At 49.0% G+C, this 21,972-nt stretch overlaps 1 protein-coding gene across 2 annotated transcripts in view; it reads left to right on the plus strand.

Moving 5' to 3' along the window:
• Positions 1-1,152: 1,152 nt before the first annotated feature.
• GPSM1 (G protein signaling modulator 1) overlaps positions 1,153-21,972 on the plus strand; it is an 81,320-nt gene continuing 60,500 nt past the window's right edge. The window contains exon 1 of one of the 2 annotated variants that reach the window (XM_074923936.1): positions 1,153-1,274. In XM_074923936.1, coding sequence (XP_074780037.1) covers positions 1,216-1,274 — 59 coding nt within the window. In that variant the 5' untranslated portion in view covers positions 1,153-1,215. Of the gene's footprint in view, positions 1,275-3,623; positions 3,799-21,972 lie in introns of those variants that run through there. The other variant, XM_074923937.1, reaches the window with a different exon arrangement.

Here is a 21,972-nt window from a genome sequence, read left to right on the forward strand (position 1 = left end):
AGTGGGGTGTTACGGATGATGTTTTTTCCTGAGCTGGATCTCTGCTTGCTCTCGAGATGGGTTTTTGTGCAGGTCCCCAGGGTGAAACAGTCCAGTAAGTAGGGCATGGCTCTGGATTCCCTCTGACCACAGAGTTCTTGCATCTGCAGAGCAAGTTGCTAAAATCTGCTTAAACCCATGACTTACACCTGCACTTCCCCGGGGTATCTGTGACAATAATGCTGTTTAATTTGGTGTTGCTGGGTAAGTGGCACTAATTTACAGGCAGGCCTCTGCTCAGTGCCCAGCTCACTAACTTTTACAGGAGCATCTCAAGCCTTGGAAAACAGAGAGCTGGGTGCAGTGATTGAAGGTGATCTGCATCCACCTGGAGACATGTGGTTGACAATAAACTGTGAAAGCCCCAAGGTTCCAGAGGACACAGTTAACACAGAAAGCAAGCTGCTGCAAGCCAGAGGGAAACATCCCTTTTCCTGGGGGATTCCTTGCTGCTAAAAGTAGTAGCCAGACTTCACTTTGTGGCCCAGTCTGCTTGTGCGGACTTACTGGGAGGGCATGGGCCTCTGTGGCATCGCCCTCCTGCCCCGTGTAGGGCAGACACAGCTGTGCCAGGTCCCGCTCTCTGCTGCCCATCCCAACCGCCTCCAGCTGTAGGTGTTTACTTTTGAGGACAAAGGGGCTTAGGCTGAGCAAAACCAGAGTTTTCTTATCGTGGGACTCGGGGGGTACGTATGGCGTGGCTCAGAAATCGGCAGTGCTCTGCTATCTTCCTTTCTGCGTCCAGTTGTAGGTGTGGGGTGTGCGGGGGGCTCCTGCGGCAGGTCTGGGGGCAGGTGTCGAGGCAGGGCGATGGGGTGTGGAACGCGGGGCACCCGCAGCCCACCCTCCTGCCAGGGCGGCCGCGGGGCTGCCCCGCGCAGTGCCCGGGGAAGGGGGTTCCCTGCCCGGGGGCTCAGCCCCGCTCTCCGACCCCGTCCCACGGCGGGACCGCGGCCCCGGGCGGGCGGCAGCGCCGAGCACGGCGGGCCGGGAGGAGGAGGAGGAGGAGGAAGGGCCGCTGCCCGCCGCGGGGCTGACATCAGCCGGAGGAGGGGCCTGCCCGCGAGTTTCTTTGCTCGGTGCATCACTTCCCGCTGCTGCCATACTCCGCTGCCCGGTGCCGGGCTGCAGCCGCGCCTGCCTCCGCCGCGGCGGGCGGCTCGGCGGGCCGGTCCCATGGCGTGTCTGCCCGCCGGGGACAGCCCGGGCTCCGCCGCCCGCCGGCTCTACTCGAGGTGAGCGAGCGGGGAGGGGGGGGGAGCCCGGCCGGCCCCGGACCCTCCCGGCCGGCCCCGGAGCTCCGCGCCCCGCAGAGCCGCCGCGGGAGGGAGCGGGGCGGGGGGTGGAGGGGGGCTGGCGGCCGCGGGGGCTCCGGGGGGGGCACGGGGCGCCCATCCCTGGGGAGTCAGAAGCTGTTTCCCGCCTGGGGACCCGGCGGCGGTAGAGTGAGCGAAGGCGGAGGGGAGGGACGCGGTGTTTCCTCCGTGGGGCAGCTCCTGCTTCGTGCCTGGGGTGGTGGGGGCTGAGGCTGCCGAGAAGGAAACTGGGGTTTTCCTTGGCACCAGCCCGGAGCCAGCAGCTCCTCCTGTTAAGGAGGCTGATGCTGAAACCTGGTCTGTGCTGGGCGTTTGCATGGGAGGCTCTTGATCGCACTGCAGAGACTTTAAGTCTCAGCTTTAAAATCGGGCGCTACAGAAATTCACACAAGGCTGGAAAAAAATAGCTCCAGGCTGGCTGGCGTTCATGGAAATACCAGATCTCGCCCATTCTTTTCGTTTAGATTAAAAATAAAAAAAGTCTAAACTGGAGTCAAATCCGAGGCCTTACAGAACGTTGTTTGTGCTGTTCATCGTCACTGTGTTTTATTTCTCTCACAGAAGTGCAGGTAATGCAGTATCTGGACTAGAGGGGAAAAAAAACCCTAAAATGCTTGAAGTAGATGCAGTATAGTAGCTTTTCATCAAGTCTCTTTGCATGCTTTGCAATAATTAGAAGCTAGTGGGTTGCCTGGTTTAATGAGTATTGGTTCATTAGGACAGCAAGTGTTTCTTGGTTTTGTTGTGCTGTATAGCAACTCTTGGGAAAATGAAAAGGGAACGGAGAGTTAAAACCATTGGTCTGCCTACCCTGGTGGAGCTACAGCTGCGGAGACACACTGGTTTTTCATTGGAATGGATCTTTTTTGTTCTTTTGCTTTTGTTTTGCTTGAAAACTTTTTGGGGACTAGACTTTTGGTCATTTTTGTGAAGGAAATCTTAGCGGGGGGCTGTATACCGCAGGCGTGTGCCTGCCCAGCACAGTATGCTCTGCTGCCAGCTGTTCAGTGAAGAGAGAAGAGAAATGGGAAGGACCTCTCCTGTGGCTTGGTCTGGGTGGCTCTGGTAGGACACGTGGTGTTAAAATTCCCTGCAGTGCTCTTCAGGCTTGCTCTGCAGGCCTTTAAAGTACACATCGATGGAGCCTCTCTGGCTTTATTGCATTGCTCACTGGAGTTGTAACTTAGAGTTTCTTACTTAACTTCACTTGTTTTAAAGTGTAGAAACTTCTAGCTTGAAGTAAATGACTCTAAACTCCATGCAGTAGGCATATCTGCGGTGACAGGTGGAACCTCAGGGGCCTGTTTGGGTGGTAAAGCTGCAATGATTAGTATCAAAGTCTTTCTCAGTGTGTTGGTTGGTTGGTTTTGTTTTGTTTTTTTTTTTTTCTTGGGAGCACTAACTCAGGTATAAGAACTGCAGAAGGTGCCTGTGCCGGCAGGCAGTGCCAGACCCCTTATCTGGTGGGCTGGGGTGGAAGGAAGCGTGCCACAAATAAATAAAAGTGTTTGTTCATTGTACTACATCCCTTGGTATTTCCCTCAATTTCAGCCCATCCTAAACAAAGGCGTCTGTTCTGTTGTTGTGCTCGCAGCAGACGAGCTGTGTGCTGACTGGGCCAAACTCTTCTATTTACAGAGGCCAAAGTCGGGAGTATCTCTGCTACATCAGTAATATCCCGTGTGCATTTTTGCCGAAGGGGTCCTGCGCAGCTCTTTAGATCCGCTCTTGCTAACCTTTCTGATGCCATTTATTTCATTGCTGTTGCCACAGCAGACTGTTAGTCTCGAGGGAGACTTGTTGGAAGTACAGGGTTTTGGAAGCAGTTGAGCAGTCGTGACTCTCTACAGGGCTGGTGTGTCCGTGGGGCCCAGCTCCTGGTATTGACCGTAGGATCTCTGGTGGGGCTTGTTGGAAACATCAAGCTCTGTGGTAGCGGACTTGAGTTGAGCAAGCATTACGTGGGCCTGATTTAATGCTTTACCTTCCTTCCGTGGGGTTTGGATCTGGTACTAGTTTAAGTGCATCCAGTTCAACTGTGTGTAACCTCTGAGGGCTTTTTGTAGACAGAATCTGGGCTGTGGGAGCTGTGAAATACCTCCTTGCTGCAGGTGCCCTTCTCTTCCCTGCTGCTGCAGGTACGGTCTCACCTTTTTGCACCGGCTGCCTGACCTTGAACATGTAGGAAGCACCAAGCCCACCAAATGATTCTCGTGGACTGTGGTTCCTGAGAGTGTGTGCGTCAAGCTCATGCTGGGGGCAGGTCTGCCGCTGTCCGGAGAGCTCCACTGGATTTGGCCCTTTGCTTTTAAAAGGCCACGCTGGAGATTTCGGAGTCTGGGAGTGAGGCACGGGCATGTTCTGGGGAAACCATCAGCACTGACATCACGGAGACATTATTGATCACACACATTAGATAATGCTGCGATCAGACCAGAAACGTGTAAGTCTGACATGAAAACTCAGCTAAAAGTATGTGGTGTGCCTCCCTTTCCCTTCTCTTGCTGTTCTCTTGCAGTGCTACATGTTTTCAGTAGAGCTGTTGGCTTTGTAATGTTTACTAACTTCTCTTGATTGTGTCATAAACAGTCTCCATCTCGCTCATTAATGTCACTACAGTGGGTACCTGACCTGAATGCGCAGTGGGCAATTAGACCGTGCTCTGAGCACTACAGATCTTCCTAGAGAAGGCAACTTTCTCCTGTTCTGATGGGAAAACTGAGATGGAAGAATTGTTGGCCTTCTCACATGGAAGGCAGTGAGAGAGGGTGTAACTCGGCACGTGGGTTAAGGCAGAATAAACCAGTGTTTGCAAAGCAAATTGGGAAGAAAGTCCATTGTTGGGGTGGACCTTCCTCTGGAATGGTTCCTGGTTCATTTTGTACGTATCCAAGGGATCACACCACCGTGAAATATTCTGATTATTTTCCAACTATTAGTACTTGTAAACTTTTAAAACTTTAAGCCTGGACTTTATATAATGCTAAAAGCAGTGTTGCCTTTTGTTCATTCAAAAGAAAACCAAAAAAGTTACATATTGCTTTATTTTAATATACAATTAAATACCACCTCTTATAAAGAAGGTAAATATTTTTTATCCACCTCCGAGGTAAAACTTAGCACCACCCCAGCAGTGCTAGTTTTGATGTTTGTTGGGAATTTTACTGCGTACTCAAGTGAATAAGCCTTCTGGTGACAGCTACTGGCACGGTATTAACTTGGGCTGGATTTGAGCAGCAGTGTGGTGACAAGGAGCTTTGTGCCTTGCTGCAAATCCTCTGAGCCTGAGGGCTGGAGAGTTGCTGGCTCACAGGAGAATGGCAGAGGAAGAGTGTGATGAGCTTGTTCTGCGGGACTGGGAAGGGGCTCAGGTGAAGGGACGGAGCTTGCTGAAGATACCTCTGAACTACTACGGCAGCAGCTATCGCAGACCCTGGGATCAGCTGAGGGGGTGGCAGTGTTCAGGGGAAGGGAACGCACCTCCTGAGGCTGCTCTGCGTCGCTGGGGCTGTGTCTGTGTCCGAGCGAGCAGCCAGGCTGAGCGGGGGGCAGCGGGAGCAAGGAGCTGGTGGCACTGGCTGGGCTGCTGGTGCCGAGGGTAGCTCTTGATGGATGGATGGGAAGTGACTACTTGTACGTCTTTGCCTTGTCAAAGCTCTTGGAGTTGGTGCGGATGACATCTGTTATGTAAGCAGGACCTACATAAAAAATACCTCTCCGTGATTTTAACCTCTTTGCAGGCTATTTTACCTGCTGGTTGTGTCTTTGACTTCCTGGGAAATTTCCCATCTCCCTATTCTGATGTTCCAAATTGCCACAGCTGTTCTCTTCTTGTCTCCAGGCAAGGACTTTCCTGCTGAGAATGACAGTGCTGTGACTGAAGGTGATGGGTCCTGGATGGGCGGGTTTGTGAAGTGGGGGCTAGTTGGCATCACCGTGAATATGTGGTGTTCTGCCCTGCCAGAAAGCTGGGAATGACCATTTTTTGTCTCTCTTTACTCCTTAGATCAAACATGAAATTGCTCGATTATTACAGTTAAGAATGCTGGCTTAGAGGTTTCTAAAAGATTACAATTTTTCTCTTGTAGGCCTATGCAGTCAGTCTCCATTAGGCAGAAGGATGTGAAAAACGGGACAAACATTTCTAAAATAGCTGTGCTGCATAATAGGTGGCCTGAGCAAAAAAATTATATGATAGCTTAGCATGCAGCATTGGTTTTGTTGACATCTGTTTTGGGACATTTTGAACAACTCGCTTGTAGTTCCAGCATTTGTGAGTAATGTGGTCATCCCAAAGCGGAGCCAAGCAGAACATTTAGTCTCCACTGCAGTAGGAGGGGGGACCCTTGCGCTCAGACCTTGGACTGGGAATGGGTGTCTGGCTTTGCTGCAGGTTTCCCCAGGACCTTGGGCATCCTTTTTGATTCTTCTGCCTTTCACCTGGTGGGATGCAGGGAGAAAAGCTCTCTTTCCCTTCTCCCTTTGGTCTCTGAGGTTAACTGGGTAGGGCATATGCCTTGCACCTGTACAGTGCCTAGCACGGTGTGATCTTCATCTTACTTCTGACCTCTAGGTGCTGCTGCAATACAAACAATTTTCACCTTCGAGGCGTTAATTTGACTTGAATGTGCGCTCGTAAATCACGTTGAGATGATTCACGTTGAGATGATACGCTGCTTTTTCCCTGTGCTGACTTGCACTTTGCTGACTCAAGTTATGCCAGACGTCCTGCTTGTTGTGTCTACTGCTCCTGGGGTGAGAGCTGCCCCTCTGGATTTTTTTTTATTCCAAAATACTTCATATTGTATGAGGCTTTTGTGCCTAGAGATTAGAAAGAGAACTTTGTTCATTGGCCACATGTTTGTGGGTTATATGGTGTTTGCTGCTGTGTCAACTGAAGTCAGAGAAGTCTGTGTGACTCGTGTGTGGCCTGAGGGCACCCCTTGAAGCCAGTTCCCTCTGAGATGAACATTAACAGTCTATTTGGTCACCCCAGGGCCTAACTGAACGGAGAGCTGGGTCTGGAAGCCAGGCCGCCTTTGACCCTTCCCGCCTGGGATGATGGCTGTGAAGCACGAGTGAGCCGTGCTACCCGGGGCTCCATGAGAAGCTCCTGAGGTGCCTTTTGCTAGTTTTTGCATTAGTGCATCCCTCCTGGGAAAGTATCTAAAAGAGCTCATGGCTAACAAGGGCGAAAGGACATTGTCTGGAAAGGCTTCCTATAACAGATCGGTGAGGGCTTGGCTGGGGTACTCTGAGGGACAGAGAAAGTCCTTGGGGTTAGTGGTGGTAGCAAGGACCTTGTACCACCGGATCGTGGTTGGAATGTGGTGACCAGGTGTTGTGATTTACTTGCCTCCATGGGTGGTGGGTCCCAATCTGACTCCTGCTGGATACAGGTCTTGTCAGAGCTTTGGCTGGTGTCTGCAGCATGACTTGCTTATGCCACATGAAAATCTTGTGTGTAATGAGTTTCTGTTTTCCTGCTAGATGTAACTAATTAGGGATCTGCTGCCTTTTATTTTTGAAGTTAGGGGAGCAGTGCCTATTATACCAAAGGATAAAAACTCTTCGTGAAGGATGAGAAATTGCTTTGTTGTAGAAGAGTGATTTTAAAAATTCCTTTGTGGCCATTCCTCTCTTCAGCCGAATACAGATGAACCATGACCGCTCTGGTGACTAGAAATACCTGGGAAAAGGAGATGGGAGGGGGCTGCATGGCTCAGTTGGCATTCTCCTCCAGTTCAGTGATGAGAGTGTCCCAGACATCAGATTTATTCCTGAGACGTTGCATAAACCACAGGGGAAAGCCTTGCCTTAGTGTGTGTCTTAAGGATGAGCAAAATCTTGGCCAGCAGCAGGAAGGCTTAAAATTGGGTATGTTGGTAAAAAGATGGAGAATCAGCTTCTTTCCCCAGTGATCGAGGCCTGCAGGCTTGGAGGAAAACATCGTCAGTACGTTGTTCAGATTCGAAGGGATTTTTTTTATGGACTGAGGCTAAAAGGATGACTTGACTTTTTAAATGAAGCTAAACAGGATAGACGATCCTGCCTAGACTCAAACCAGGAGTGTGTGTGTATATGCTTCTCTTGGAGCAAGAGGTCTCCAGCCCTGAAGGCTGGACTGCCCTGAGGGGTGATGTTCCTGGTTCCCTGCACTGAGCTGGCAGCTGTGCTTGGGATGTTGGGATGGTGCTTTCAGCTGGAGGTTTGCTTGAAGCTTGAGTGAGGCCAGAGGAAAGGCAGTGGGGAGATGGCAGTCCTGGGGCAGGGCAGACTTTCTCTGGCTGCTCTGCAGGACCGTCCTGTTGCCACCTGCCCAGCCCTCCTCATCCTGCCCTGAGGTGGATCTGGGGTGACCCTGGCTTGTGTTCTGGGTCACCTGCACAACTGGTGACTTTCTAGCTTGTCCTATGGCTTCCTGCATCCATCCTGTTTGAATGTGTCCCCAGGGCTTTGTCACATGTGCTGTCTGTGCTCTCCCTAGAGCAAATACTGCGATGTCTCAAGCTTCATCTCCCCATACTCTTGTGTTCCAGCCCTGCTTTCTACTCTGTGCTCTCTTGCCTCCTCTCCAACAGATCAGGTCTTCTGTCACCAGAGAATATAAACTGTATTTTTTGTGCTGGTGTGGTTGCTTTTATGTTGTCTCGTATTTTTGCACTTCAGGTGCAAAATATATCCAAGCTTGCCTTCAGCCTTGCTTGAAGAACAGGTTTGAACTCTTACGAGGTTTTACGATGCAAGAAGCCACCAGCAGCAAGTTTCTTGAAGTGAAAGGCTGCATCTTATTTAACTCTTGATGCTGTTCTGCTTTAAGATCAATTTTATCTCCAAACTGCTTTCAGGTATGCCTAGTTTCCTTCCCTTCCAGTCCTGCTCCATGTATTGCTTTGATCAGCCAGCCCAGCTTCCAGAATTCAAAGACACTTCCCTGTTATAAAAAAACCATGCCAACTGAAGCCACAAAACAAAAATTCCTCCTATCTCTGGGCACGCAGGCTGTGTAGCCTTGACCACAAAGTGAGGCTGTTGAATTCTGGGCCTGGGCTATTTATATTGTCAGTGGGAAAGCTTTCCATTGACTGAGCTGCTGCCTCCCTGAAGATACTTTTAATTAAATGTTATTTAACAGACCTGACTTTCTAACTGGCTTAGATTTAACTGGTATAAATGGGATATTGTTTTTCCCAACTGAAAGCTAAAAAAAGTAGGAATAATCTTGTTGGAAGGCTACTTGTATTGAGTCACATCTGTCTGTTGTTTAATGTTGTAAGCTGATAGAGTATGAAAAAAACCCCACACAAACCAGAACACCAAACCCCACAATCAGAAAGGGGTCCTGCAGTGCTTGGTGAGGAGAAGGGGAAAGGGACACCAGCTGCCTCTGGCTTAGAGCGCAGCAGCTCTCTAAACAATGCTCAGCAATGTTATGCAACTACCTGGGGAAGGAAGTGAAAATTTATCATTACAGCGCAGTTTCAAGGGCAATATTAAATGAACAATTTGCAGCACAACCCTGTACTTAACTGACTTAACTAACTTCTCCTGGGACAAAATGACAGGGCTAGTAAGGGCAATAGCCATGGCCTCTGCTCCCACCATGAGTAGAGTAAATACAGGCTCTTTTTAGAACTGAATCTGAGGCACTGGGCTGAGAGCCCTCAGCGTTGGCAGCCAAACCCCAAACCAGTGTAATGGCCTCGTCCTGCAAGGGCCTGACTGATCCCTGGCCCATGGAAGCCTGGGAAAGGGGGAAGCAAGCATGTGTTGGAGGATCTTATTGCTCTTCCTTTTTTCAGTGGAAGCAATGAAAAGACCCCTCTGCAAGGCCCTAGACATTGGGGCAGCAACACAGACCCTGACCGAATTACTTGGAAGGCAATGCTACTATCTGATCACTACCTTCGGGGTACAAATAAACAGCTTAATCTTCCACTATTCCCAGTTTTCTTTCGGCAAGAGGGTTTTGCCCAAGGATGACAGGCACTGTAACCACAGGCCTTTCCTTTCTGATTCTGAGATTAGAAATGATGTATCTAAAGAAGCTTCCTCTGCTGCTGTGAGTCAGTAGCTCTGTGCAGCTGCTAAACCTGAAGGAATTTTGAATGAAGAATGTTGGATTGTCTTGTCTCCCCTCATGCTTTTCTGTTACCCTTTGCATTTACACCCTCTGGAGCAGCCAAGGAGGCTCTTCTCTGGGAGTTTGGGGCTTATGCATCTTTCCTCCAGATGCTGCAGGAGAAAGATTAAGAAAACAGATTTAAAAGGGGGAAAACACCTATGTTATTAGTATAACATAACTTAGTGTAGAAGCCATTTCACGCTGTGCCCTGGCTCCACCTGAGAGCGGATGTTTTGTCTTGGAAGCTGCTTTTAAAAATGTATGGATAAAACTTAGTGCCGTCAGTTGATGTATGCAGTTTGCTGTGAGCTGCAGAAAATAACGGCTGTGTGATGTTCCTGGGAAGGGCTTTGAACACGTGCTGTGTGACAGAGCTCCTTTCCTGCCCTGGGGATCCAGCTCCATTTCCCTCCCACGCTCTGGCTGCCAGGGAGCAGACAGAGCTGGCTCATGCGCCAGCAAAGAATCGCCCCTCTGAGCCCCTTTCCTGGACGCTCTGCGCTTTGCTGAGGACACAAGTCTGGCTGCTGATCCATGATGAGACCTGGGGCACGTTTTTTGATTTGCAGCCTCGCTGTGCTTGCCTGTCCTGTCCAGCCTCTGGAGGGATGACTTCTGCTACAGGACCGCAGCAGACTCAGCACAGTGAGACCAGCTTTGCCATGGGGTTTGCAAGTTTTGTGGCCACACAAATGATGAATAGTTGTGTTGAGTTCCCAAGGGGGGGAAGCTCCAGCATGCTGCTGGGATGGACAAGTTCCTCCCATGTGTGTGCAGTGGAGTTTCTCCATGTCCTGATTAATAAAAACCCATGAATGTTTACAGGTAGAATGGAGGGGTTTGCTGTATCAAACGACTTTGCCTGATCATCTGTTTCCGTGACTTTCTTGATGCCCCTGTTCTGCAGACTGCTGGGCTGTATTTGCTCTGTGGCGGGTATCCCAGCAGGTGCCTTTGCTGAATCTCTGCTCCGTGCAGCACGCAGGGGCTTGGCTGGTGGTACCTCCCTGGGCGCTTTGCTGTGAATCGCTACAATTTCTTCTGCTCTGGCTTGAAGCTGCTTGAGTGCAAATTCGCTGTGGGGTGGGTTTCTCCTGGGATCCACACTGCGGAGTTGAGGTTGTTCTTTGTGCACTCCCATCTGTGGAGTATCCGTTCATGCCTGAGGAGAGCTGGAAAGTACCAATTAATATTCATCTCTCTGGGGCTATTTGTTAATTACTGTTATTCGTGGTTTGTATTAGAGTACTTCCTAGTGTCCCACACTACCGTGCCAGACTGAGTGCATCCTGGTTGGGTTATATCCGTTCCAGGATTTCAGATTGCTTGGTAAACATCAGTATTTTATTGCAACCTTTCTGGGAAATATTGTTGCTGTTTTCAAGGGTAAGAAATTGTACAGTCTTCAGGGTGAAAGAGAATGTTAAGTGGCAAAGCTAGGAGCTGAATATCCTGACTCCCACTCCTTCCCTTCAGCACTTCCTTACCCGTGTTACACTGAGGTTAATTGTGACTTGAAGATCTTGGCTTTGTCTTTCACTGAATGGTCCAGGGCAGCGCAGCGCTTGCATTGCACAATATTACAATGGTTCTGCTGTTCTGCTTAATATAGGAGGGAGCACAAGGCTGTTTAAAAGGAAGTTACCAGCTAGTGAATTAAATACCAGGCTCTGCCCATTTACAAGGTGTGCCTCGTCAGTGTGGTGGGAACACTGCAAACCACAGGCCCCGGGAGAGGAAAAGGAGCAGCCTGGGTGGCTGTGGGGTCTGGTCACCGTGAAGAGCCCAAACCCAGGTATTGGCTTGAAGAAAGAACAGCCCTGAGTTGTGAGGATTGCTCAGGCACTTGGGACTCCACATAGTTATATGTCTCTCAGGCTTTGGGAAGAGAGCGGTTTGAAAAGGGAGAGAAGAACACAGACACATGTTTCCTGTTGGAAAATTGCCTGCAAGTTAAATCACAGAAGCTGAGTGGCATTCCTGGATGCCCTGACTTGAGGGGTGGTTGTCTTTGGGGCATGGTGAAAGATGGAGAGAGAAAAACACACATCTCAATTCTTACAGTCGGGCAGGAAGCTTTTGGGATGGGCAGTGAATGCCAGTGCTTTGGGGAGGGTCCTGTTGTTGCAGTACTCCAGCTATGCTCTTGTAAAGTTACCGTATCACAGGTGATACTGCCTCTGAAAACAGCCCCTTTTTTAGCAACTGTCTGTGGAAATTTGTATTGAGATTTCCACCCCAACCATGGCACTGGGGGTTGTATCTTGCTGCAAAACACAGAGACCATCAGATCTGACTTGTTCACTGGCCAAGCTTTCTGCAGCATGAAGGCAGGAATATAAACTATCAGTGACTAAACGGATGAAAATATCCAGCGTCATAAGCAATGTGTGTTTCCTCTCTGACAAGTAAGCCCTCCTGATTTCACTGAGGAGTAGCCTGCTTGTGAAAACCATGGGCCAGCATCTCATGGCGAGTGAACAGGGACTTACATACATAAACACAGATGAATGTCCTGGAATCCTAAGGTTCCACATGTGCATTATAGAATTTCTTGGCTTCTGAGTTCAGCGGAGCATCTGAGCTCCTGGTCTAAATAATAAAACATATGAGTTCACTGCAATGTGCCCAGAATTTTAAGGCTGCAGCCCTTGGCCAGCTCTTTCTATCAGTGGCTTCCATCAGGGCTGTAATCCAGGAAACTGCAAGCATGAGCTAGTCGGTTGATTGAAGACTGTGGTTTGGTGCTTTCCTGGGTAAAGGCCCTGGAGAAAGGGAGGTGGTTGCATTATCTGCATTTACCCGTTTCATGTGCACTACTGGGCATGCAGACAACAGTGTGCCAGCAAATACCACAGGCTCTGCGAGGAGATCGCGTTCCAGAGGGAGCTTTGACAACATGTTCAGGTGTTGAAGGAGTTAACGATGAAATAGTTGAAAATACCCACTTTTTTTCTCTGCTGCTCTGGAAGAAAATGAAAACTCACTCTACAAAATGTACATTTCCTTCAGTAAAGCTGTTCTTTGGCGTTAGTGTTTCTGGCCAAAAGCTGTCATCCATCATGCCATTGAGTGAGCATTTTGTGAGAGATCAGCAACGGAAAAAGGAGGAAGCCTGTGAAAGCTGCCCGGGTGTCTGAGACGCTGGCCTCTGACAGCGGTGTCCTGCCGGGCCATATGTCTGGGGGAAGGAGTGCTGGGGCCACCTGCAGTGGCTCTGTCTTGCCACATGGCTGCTGAGCGTGTTGGTCACCAGTGAGCAGGTTCCTCCGTTACTCTCTGCTCTCTCTGACCAGTCTGGTCCTGGCCCCAGCATCCAGGACTCTCCCTGTTTTAAAGCCCAATACAGTGACACAAGGATGAGGAGTGAGCAGAGAACACTGTTGTGTGCCCTACCCTTGGCTACCCCCCACTGAACAAAATGCCGTTCTCCTGTGGTGGAAATCTCTCTTTCTCAAGGACCCTGGGTGAGGGTGATTTCAGGGAGTCGTTTCAGGTTTGCTAAAGCTGGGGCAGCCTCCAGCTGGACTCGGTGAAGTTCCAGGCCCATGTGCAGAAGGCAGAGCTCACCTGCCCAGAGCCGGAGTGTCTGTGCTAACAGCAGCCTTAGGAAGGGAAGGAAGGAGATGCTTTCCAGACCTGGCTCCAAATGAGAACTGAGTCATTTGTCAAGGCTGACGGCTCTCTTGGAGCTGGTTGCCTGAGGCTAACATGGCACACAGACAGGAGACGTAAAAATATATCTATATACACACACAGAGGAGAGAAAAGTAACAGCTCAAAACATGTGACTGGAATTAAAATTTGAAAAAAAGAGAATTCCCAATTAAAGCCATGTGTGTTGGAGGATGTAACTGCTCCTGAAAGGCTCGTTGAGGCTGTTTGCACAGCACAAATGCAGCTATTCCATAATGCCCTGGATTAGAACAGGCAGGCTTCTCCAGCACACGAAATCGGTGTGGAAGCAGTGTCGTTCCTGTACGTCAGCCGTTTCCACAGCCCACCACCCTTAGTGGTTAAGGTAAGGAGCTGTCTTGTCACCTGTCTCGTCCTCCCAGTCACTGCTGCTGGTGCTCCTGGAGCGCGTTTCCCTGTGCAGCCGGCTGTTGTGCCATGTCTTTCTTTCACTGCTAGATGATGATGTCTCTATGCAGGAACAGAGATTTTTTTTCAGAAGACATGCATTATTCAGTAGTCAGGATAAATGAACTCCCTTGATTTGGGCGTGTGTGGAGCCCTGATGCTATGTTCTCCCTTCTTTCACCAGTGTAAGGGAGGAGGGGAGCAGTGAATTCTTCCCGTGCTACAGAGCAGCCTGTGTTCTGTATAAAGCCATTGCAACACCTCTGAGGTTGTAAAAAGGAGTGAGCCTAAACATAAAATAGGTCTGTGGAGAGATCTCCACTATCCGTTCCTACTCATTCTGTCTCCTTTAACTGCATGTTTCCATCAGGCAGGTAATATATGATATAACATTAAACTTTTGGCTTCATCTTTTCTGTGTGCACAGTAATAAATACTTGCCATGCCAAGGGGGACTGGGCAGCAGCAGGGAAGGTGAGGGTGAGAAGGAAATATGGAGGATGTGGGGCTAAAAAAAAAGTAACTGGGAGTCAAAGCCATAAAGGACACAGCCTTAGGAAGCTCGGTTTGGAAAGGGTGTCTCCTTTCCAAAGGACGTTGGGTGCTGCCTCTAACCCTGCAGGCATGGCCGTAGGTGTGTGCAGCTGCGTGGCTGGGTGCTGCTGTGCAGCGAGGGCAGGAAGGGCATCCCGGTGAGCTGAGGATCTGCTCCTGCGCTCAGCTGGGCTGGAAACCTCACCTGGTGCCCTAGGGATGGGAGAGCATCTGCTGTGGCGTAATGGTAGCTGTTGTGGTGGATGGGAGAGAGATGTGCTGAGGTTTGGAGGAGTTGGATGTGCTGCAGACCTTTACCCTACTGTGTGAGGAAAACAGAAGAGGCTTTTTGGCATAGGAAAGCTTAAAAAACAGATGCTTCATCCTTTTATTCCCCTTACCAAAGGCTCAGTTCTAAGAAACTTATAAAAGGACATAATTTTGTTATTTTTTTTATAACAACTTTTGCAATTTGCTTAAGAAGCAAATCATTATATGAACTAACATGATTTTGTGATAGCAGTGGAGAAAATTATTAGGGAGAGTATTAGCATTCTTGCTGTATCCAGGGAGACTTTCCAAGAAACAAAATGTTTATACGAATTCCTTCTATGGAAGAACAGGACCAGAGTCCGTTTCACAGATGCAAAGATGTATCATGCTTTGATCTATGTGGCAAACTCCTATCATGATATTTCCTTCCCTGCTCTTTGCCCATGTTACACTAACACCACAGCGTCGGAGCAAAGCCTGGTGTGGTGTCGGGGAGGAGTGAGGACTTGATTCATACAGTCATTCTGTGCAGCGGTGCCAAGCGTTTCCAGGGTAGATGTTATCCGTAGAGCTCTACTATGACAGAAGTGCTAAAAATTTGGGAAAATGTGGTGGAGGACTAAGCCACGCAATCCTCTGGAAGAAGTGAAACCAGCTTGCAGGATGCTGGAGCTCCAGGGTTCCCCGCAGAGGCAGCAGACACCCGCTGCTGACTGTGCCGCACGGTGCTAGACGGTGGGTCTGTTCTCCCCGGATTAGCAAAGCAGAGCATAATTCTCACCTTGAATGTGAGCGGTATTGCTGTGAGGAGATGGCCTGGCCGCCTGGGAATCCTGCCACACTCTGATTTATAGGCTTGCAGATTAATCTGATGGCACACATAGATTTTTTTTTTTCCATAATGCCATGAGGAACCCAAAAGCACTTTTGCTGCGGTCCTGCTGCATCTGGGTTTGTACAGAGGAGCTGCAGAAACTGTCTAGAGATGGTGGCAAGGGCAGGAGAGGACCCCTGACTGATGTCTGAGCTCTTGGGGAGCCTCTTGTCTCCTGTTTTTTCAGACAGATGTGGAATATTATCTTTACAAAATCCACAGGGGTGCCCTATGGCAGTGTCCTGCACCTGAGCTCTCATGCTGTTTGCCAAGGCAGCCTTTTAAATGTGCGAGTGTGTCTGGGCTTATTTCCGATTTTAAGCACCCCTGAAATTTTCAGGGAGAGCATGACAATGCTTCTAACAACCCTCGGAGCATGAGACAGCTGCAGAAAAACAATATAGAATCGGTTCAATCTGCTGTTACAGCTTTGCCAATGAAAATCTGTCCTAGTGTCTGGCATCGCTTCCAGCCTGGACGGAAGCTCTGCCCACCAGCTCCTCGTGACCTCGGAGAACCACCATGGCTGTTTTCCTTTGTGGCTTTCTCTGGTTAGGGCACAGAGGACTGTAATCTCTGAGGGAGGAACTATCATGGGCTCTCACTGATGTGCTCTGGCTTGATGTCATCCTCTTTACTGGCTTTACCAAGTAGAAGTTTGAAAAAGGAGTCGCTGGTTGTTTGGATTTGCTGGACTTGATCACTTGGTCCTCCTAATCGCTTTTCTATGAGTTCTGCAGAAAGTAAAGAAGGGCCACGTTTGTGCTGTTTCTGTCACTAAGATCACGTCCAAATCCCTTTTAGATGTGAGTGTTGGTGCAGAACATCCTGAGCAGTCTCTTGGTGAGCTGCAGTCGCTCAGCAGCTTCCTGGCTCAAAGCCTGGATGGCCCAGGAGCATGAGATCCTGGGGTGTGTGTTTTCAGATAGATCCCAAAGGCCTCTCTCTTGCTTTTAAATACTTGGCCTGGGGCTGAGGGGAAGCAGATGAAGCAGGAAGGGAACAAAACCAAATTGGCTTTTGGTTGCTGAGGAGTCAGTGGAAAAACTGTGGTGTGAACTTTGTCATCGCTGCCTTTTACCCTGCATCCCGACGAGAGCCCATTTGCGGCGGTGTTTGTGTGGGTAGGGCAGAGGCAGCGTGGGCAGCCTCCCCGGCTGCTGGCGCTGGGCAGAGGCAGGGCAGGTTTGGGATGAAGCTGTGCATGTGGAGGGGGCATGGGCAGAGACGGGGTTGAACTCCTTAGTGTCGCTGGGACTTGGCAGCATCTTTTCAATATGCAGTTGTTTTCCTGCTGCGTGCTCCAGGGCAGGAGCAATTGGCAGGTTGAGAGAGGAAGGAGAAGTGGGGGCTGCAGCTGGAGGGGTTTCCAGGCAGCTTGAACTGAGAAAAGACTTGGGCCTGTGGCCTCTGTATTTCTGGGAAGACAAGACTTGCTTTCACTTGGCTTCAGAAAAGCAGCCTGGCTGTAGAGGGAGGGAAATCTAAGGCCCCTCAGCCTGTGCAGTTATGAAGTGCAACTGGAACAGTTGTGCTGGGTGGCATCTGTGGAGCTGAGCGTGACCCTGCCGGCAGCTGGGGGGTGGCAGGATCCTGGGGCAGGAGTTAGGGAGAGGCTGCGATGCCTCCCAGTCAAAGCTGTCTCATAGCTCGAGTCCTAGGCTGCACGGTCCCTTCGGCTCGCCTGCGCGGGCACCGCTGGCTTGCAGCTCCGCTGTGGTCCGTGAGGGCTCATCTCCAGCTCTGATGAGGAGGACAGGACTGCCTGGCCCCTCTCATTCTGGGAGAGCAGCCGGGCTGGGGGCCAGGCAGTTGTAGGGAGGAGGTGTCTGAGTCTGCACATCTCTCGTCTCATTTACAGCACTTCTGAATTTGGAGAGATAATTCCCCCCAACCAGAATCCAGCCATTTTCAGTAACAAGTTTGGCATGAATGAACCCCTGTCTATTGGTGGGTAATAGAAGTTGAACAGCATAAATAAAATGAGTCATAAAGAAATAAATCAGCTGGTTTCATTGTATAGCTGTTGATGACTGTTCTTCTACTGTATATCATAATTGTAACCCAGTGTATTTTGTAGCAGGAGCAATATGCTGATTTAAATCACAGCATATATTTTAGTGACCTAATTGCCAAAGTAATGTTATAATGAAAAGCCATTCAGACTGCCTGTCCTCTCTTGCCCCTCTGGTTTCTGGAAGTGACTGAAGGAAATAGCACTTCACTTCTGGTGAAATCATCCCAAGAGTCTTGTTTCATTGCAGTGTGATGGATTAATTTCACTGAAGGCACTAGCATTGTACAAGAAAGCAAAACGCTCTTGGAAAACTCAGGAAGTTTTCCTCCTTGTGCTGAGCTCATTTCAAGCATCCTCAGTGACATAAGAAGAATGCCCAGAAGGCCATCCTGCCGCGGGTGCTGGCTTGCTCGGCACTCTGTGTGGCAGATGTTAGAGCTGGTACCTTTGACTGCGATCCGAGGGAATGAGACAAACCACTGACAGCACAGATTGAGCATCCTCCTTTGTGCCTCCTGGGGAGGAAGGAGCATCCTCAGACACGAGAGCATCGTTAGTCCACTGGCGTTTGGCAAGCTAGCGCTGTGGCCTCTTCGCTTGTTTTCCTTTAGCTGAACTGGCTGGTGGTGGTGGTGGTGGTTGGGTTTACACCCTGCTGCTGAGCCACGCAAGGAGATTATGTTCCAGGCTCTGTGGAAGGTTTCACACTCTCTCTACTTGTGGGTTCTCCGGCACAGTCCCGCTTCAGAGGCATTTTGATAAGTTCCTGTTTGGTGTGTTTACTTTTTTTTTTTTTTAAATTTGGGAGTCAGAACACGTTTTAATGAATTAATTTTTCAAATTGGTATCTCCTTAATCATAATTTCCTTAGAACCTGGAAAGTATTTGCATCTTATAATTTAAGTGCTTTGAAACTGGGCATCAAGTGAAACTGTTAACCAGGATGAGATGAAATTCACATTTGCACCTTAATCCCATTTGAGCTTTCTCAAGTGCTGCAAGGTAATTACATCCCATCATGCTCCTTTGATAGTTGAGTAATTTTAGAGCATAAAGGCTTAAATTTGTGCTCATTGCCTTTTAGAGGTTTCACTCCTCAGATGACACAGAAAAATGTCATTGTATTCTCTGTTCTTGCTATGGGTTAAGCTGTATTTGTGGGAAGGATTTGGTACACGGATTCAAGATAATTATTACCAGTGTATAATTTATTGAAAGCTTGATCCTTCCAGGTGTAGAGAAGGTTTCTAGAGGTCATGAGTATCTGAAGCTCCTGGGGTTAGGGGCATTTCTTTGGGCAGGATTAGATCTTCAGTGATTGTTTGGCATCACGTTTAGCTGGTGGCACGAGCTGTGCGAGCATCCTTGCCTGGGTGGAAGATGCTGCACCTCATCCCCAACAGAGCAGCTCTAGTTTGAGTGGTTGGCTTGGACTTGCAAGGGAGGACCTGGCAGAGGTGCTGGGAGCCAGGGCTCCTGGCTTCCTTTCCATCCTCTACAGCTGGCTCACTGCAAGCAAGTTATGTCTTGCTGTATCTTATCTTCCTTTCTACAAAATGGGGTAATAGCTACCCTCACACCTTTGCAAAATATTTTGTGGTCCTTAGGTTGAAAAGTTTCTATGCATACCAGTTCAGCATGATAAATTGCTTCAAAAAACTCTACTTAAGTGAGCAAATAACTCCCATCTGCCTTCAGTTCTCACTGTCCTCATGGATCAGAGCCACAGAGGTAGTTGTTCTGCGTGGCCCTTGGTCAAATGGGGGAGTTGCGTGCAGCCTCAGGGGAGTTGTCAAAGCAGCGGAGTGCTGGATGACTTTTGCTTTCAAGCAGGCAATGGGGAGTTTGAATTTGAATTTCTGACAGTGACGCAGCTTGTTGGAGCCATTATGAATTGAAATGGGGTCTTATTCAGCTCTGCTAATAAGAGGGTAAATGCAACTAAATACAGCTGTCTTCCTCACTGTCATTTGGTATTTATTAGCAAATATGCAGTGGAATTGAATCCCTTGTAAGTACTCTGCAGCTAATGGTAGATAGCAATTAACTGAAATGACTACTGTTGAGCACTGATGCTACCATCAGTGAGTGAGTGGAAGAGGAAATCTGGAGCCAGCACACAGACCCAGCGGCTTCCAGAATTCCCTGTAGTTTTCCCCACTGGATTCTCTGTTTTATGCCCTTATCAAAGACTGTCATGAAAACTGCTTCATCTTGGTACTCCCTGGAGCTCTAGCTTGAGCAAACACTTCTGAAGCAGCAGTAAGTATGTGTGTGTGTATATATATATATATATATAAAATTTAATTATTTTCAGTACAGGGGTCACTGAAAGGACTCACTAAAATACTACCAGTGAAAATGTGTGCAGTGGAAACCTTCTCCCCTCCGGATGTGCTGGTGGAACAGAGCTGCCTCTGCAGCACCTCATGTTGTCAGATGTGAAGGAAACTGGCCCAGGCACGTCAAACTAATTCAGAAGCTGAGAAGGACTGGGTGCAGCACTCGTTGTTTCATCTTTGACCTTTCCTCTCCAAACAAAATAAGAGGTTTTGTTTTCTTCCCCTCACTAATAAGGTGACATGTAGGCCAAGGGGCCCCTGAGGTTCTGCCCTCCATTGACTGGAGGGAAACCACCTTCCGTGTGCTGGTTTCAAACTACCAAAAATAGCCTGAGCCAGGCGGATTTCATGTATATCTTGATTTGTTTGTCACCCTTCCCTTCCAGCCTGTATTTGATACGGTGCCTTGTGGGGAAACTGCTTGTCGGGAGGGGATTAGTGCTTGAGTTGTGACGTGGGTGTGAAACGAGGGGCCGTGCTGCAAGGAGAGCTGTTGGCAGGGTGGAGAGGCAACGCCGGCCACGTTGCACAAGAACTTGTCTCAGGAGTGAGCTAATTGAGTATTTTCATTAGTGCCCTCCCTGTACAACAGAGCAGGTTGCTAATGGGTGTGTTGGTGATCCGGAGGTACGAGCAGTGCAGGGGAGGATGAGTATTGAGTAGGAGGAACTGAATGACTGATAGGTCTGGTGTCACGGCAATGTGATGATATGTAATGGTAGGAAGTTGTAAGCACGTGTGCTAGTAATAAGATTTTCTTCTCAGAGATGGAAGCTCATCATTTGGGAGCAGGTGAGAGAGAGGCAGCTGTGCGTGTGCTGGTGGTACAATGAGGTGAGCCCCAGCCTTGCTTGACAAGGAGCAAGGACCCTGCCTGGGGCAGAGTAGCCAGAGAGAAACTGCCTGAAACACGTTGGGAGAGTCCCCCAGGCAGAGAAGAGCGGTCTAGTCCAGCTTGCAGTGCTGGGCCAAGGCTAAACAGGTATAAATCACCACAAGTAAATTCGGGCTGTGCGTCAGGAGGATCCGGGATAGCTTTTCTCAAGCCCTGGAAAATAGACCCTTTGTGATACGCTGTGCGGACCTGGGCACTGGAGAAGCTTCGTGAGCTGTTGGTGTGGGATGGGAGCTCCCTCCGTCGTGGCCCCGTGCAGTGAGGGGGACAGTCCCTGGGGAGCTGGAGCAGCTCCTACCTGGCTGTGTTAGCTGGTGGATCAGAGCCATCGGCTGCTTTTCATGTGCAGGAGCTCTGCAGCGCCTGGGAGAGGAAATTACTAAAGGGGAATAATTCCTAGCTTGATTACTTTCTTTAAGGATGTGCTGCCAGTTAATTATTTAAATGTATATTTAGTTAGTTAAGCCAGAGAATATACATTTACACTGAGCACCTGATAAACTTGATCCCTTTTTGATTGGGAAAAAATGTTTAATTGCCCCTGTCATCAGTGCTCTGAAATCACATTTATTTTTGTATAAAATTCAATCAGATTGCAAGTAAGATGCTAAAATCTATTGCTTCATTAATTCATATCAATAGATGTGAATTATTTTTTTTTTACTATGGTTGGGTTTTTTTGGTGGTTTTTTTTTTTTTTTTTCTGCTTTACTTCCTATCTAAAAGCTTGGGTTTTATTCCTGACTTTAAAACTATAGCAGCTCTGATTGGGAATGAATTTTGCAATCGCCCCCACTAATATGAATCAAATCGCTATAAATATATTTTTCTTTTTTTTTTTTTTTTAAAGGCAGTTTCACCTTGAAGGCAGGAAGAGGGTCTCTTGCCCTGCGAGATTTACAGTATTTTAAGGCAGCAGACAACTGTCTCCTAGCTCTGTCTTGTGACATGATTATTTTCTGTGCAGCTTGATGGATTTGTTGTCAGCAGGGTTAAGTGCTGTGAGCAAAACAGTCCAAACAAGGCAGCCCTGAATGTGTGAAAGGTGGGTTTGGAGTAAGACAGGTTTAACTGCTGGACACTGTATGGTCTCTCCTTTTTCTGCCCACCTGGAGCAGACACAGGGCTGAGGTGCAGACCTGAGAGGTGGGATGTCACCGTGTCCTACTCTGGCTTCTGTGCCCCTATCTCCTGGGCTGCAGGAGCTGCAGCAGCCCTGAGCTTCAGGTCAGCGCGTAGCCCGTGAGCCTGCAGAATAGCTCTTGGCTAAAGGCAGCCTGGACTGTTGTTTTCCAGCCTAGCAGCGGGAGGACAAGTGTGATGTTGTCCATGCAGTGTATTTTCTTGGAATATTTGGTGAGGGTGGAGCAAAGATTTGCAGGAGAGCGTGGTGTTGGGAGGTGTGACAGTCGCTCCAAGCTTCCGAACACGCATTATGAGTAGCGTTCCCCCTTTGGGGACCTACATCATCACC

Source organism: Athene noctua, chromosome 20 (assembly GCF_965140245.1).
Source record: "Athene noctua chromosome 20, bAthNoc1.hap1.1, whole genome shotgun sequence".
Taxonomy (NCBI): Eukaryota; Metazoa; Chordata; class Aves; order Strigiformes; family Strigidae; genus Athene; species Athene noctua.